We start from the raw sequence: 1,229 nt of genomic DNA, 5'->3' as shown, positions 1-1,229 counted from the left end.
ATTTTTCAATCATTTCCCACTCAGTTTAGATATTTTTGTCTTATCCAACCAATATGGAAGCAAATTTATTTAAAAGCCAGTTTGTTTGTGAAAATACCTAAAAATATTTTTTTTTAATTCTAAATGTTTTTTTGTTCTTTTTCTTATAAAACATGTCACATCTTGATGCAGCTGATGTCAAGTGTGCTTCAAAGTCATTATGAATCAAGAGACTAACAATAGTGGCTGCAGAAACAGGTTGGTTGTCTGTACAAAGACTTCAGTTAAATCATGGTATTTCCATGTTAGCTGTGCATGTCCACCAAGCTTCGTCTGTAACTCGAGTAGAAAAGGATGTTGTATTTTTAATGAATCATTCCTTACAATTCAAGATGAACTCCAAATACTTAAGAATTCTTGGCTGAAAGAAAAGTCTTCGAGATACTGGATGCCTCTTACCACTTTGACAATAAACACACGAGAAAACCATTGTGTAAGGCACTCAAAAGGTTCTTAGCAATCACGAGAGATCAGTCACACTGACATTCATTCCCATGCCAGGACTCACGTAAGGGACAGCATGCACTGCTTTTGGAAATTCTGGAGTCATAACATGTCCATTTTCTCCAGTACTTCCTGTAATTGACAGCCTTGCCTCATTCCTCATGGCATCACTCAAGGTCATCTTAAATGAGATAGGAGGGAAAGAAAAAAAAAAAATCATACGTTATGGTTTTCAAATGCATCCAGAGTAAAGGTAGCTCTGTTTTTGTAAAGTTAACTTTTATCTGAAAGCTTCTAGCAAATAAAAGCAAACAGTGCAAAGCTGAACTACAAATAATAAAGCACAATTATGGCAGGAATCTGTCCACATTCACCCAAGCTACTGTGCCATTAAAGATGCAAATAGACAGTTGAGCTGCAGGTTAGTCACTGATCAGGAACATGGAAGAACATCAACAATACATACAGGATGATTCATTGCCCACCTTCCTCATTTAAAAGAGCTTAAGGACGCAACAATAAAGCTGAAACGTGCACTTAGAAGTTTGTATTAGAGCCTCGTTCCTACCCCCTAAATTTTAACACTTTCGATGCCATATACGTTGTAACCTTCCTTATAAGTTGCAAAATTCTGTGAATTCTGTGAGGAAGATGGGTTAATATTCTGTGCATTCTTTGCCACCTTCATTCGTTTCGCCTCGGCCCTTGACTTGTAACAGAATTCAATCAAAGCCACCAGCATTGCC

The 1,229-nt window shown here is 37.2% G+C and overlaps 1 protein-coding gene across 4 annotated transcripts in view; it reads right to left on the bottom strand.

Moving 5' to 3' along the window:
- Positions 1-499: 499 nt before the first annotated feature.
- The window catches only part of GRIA2 (glutamate ionotropic receptor AMPA type subunit 2), a 154,448-nt gene continuing 153,718 nt past the window's right edge, over positions 500-1,229 (bottom strand). For 3 of the 4 annotated variants that reach the window (XM_063107547.1, XM_063107549.1, XM_063107548.1), the window contains 2 exons: positions 1,166-1,229; positions 500-664 (listed from right to left, as the gene is read on the bottom strand). The exon at positions 1,166-1,229 is cut by the window's right edge and continues 71 nt beyond it. In XM_063107547.1, coding sequence (XP_062963617.1) covers positions 500-664; positions 1,166-1,229 — 229 coding nt within the window. Of the gene's footprint in view, positions 665-1,054 lie in introns of those variants that run through there. The other variant, XM_063107550.1, reaches the window with a different exon arrangement.

Source organism: Cynocephalus volans, chromosome 9, assembly GCF_027409185.1.
Source record: "Cynocephalus volans isolate mCynVol1 chromosome 9, mCynVol1.pri, whole genome shotgun sequence".
Lineage (NCBI taxonomy): Eukaryota > Metazoa > Chordata > Mammalia > Dermoptera > Cynocephalidae > Cynocephalus > Cynocephalus volans.
This window is presented reverse-complemented; position numbering and strand designations above follow the sequence as displayed.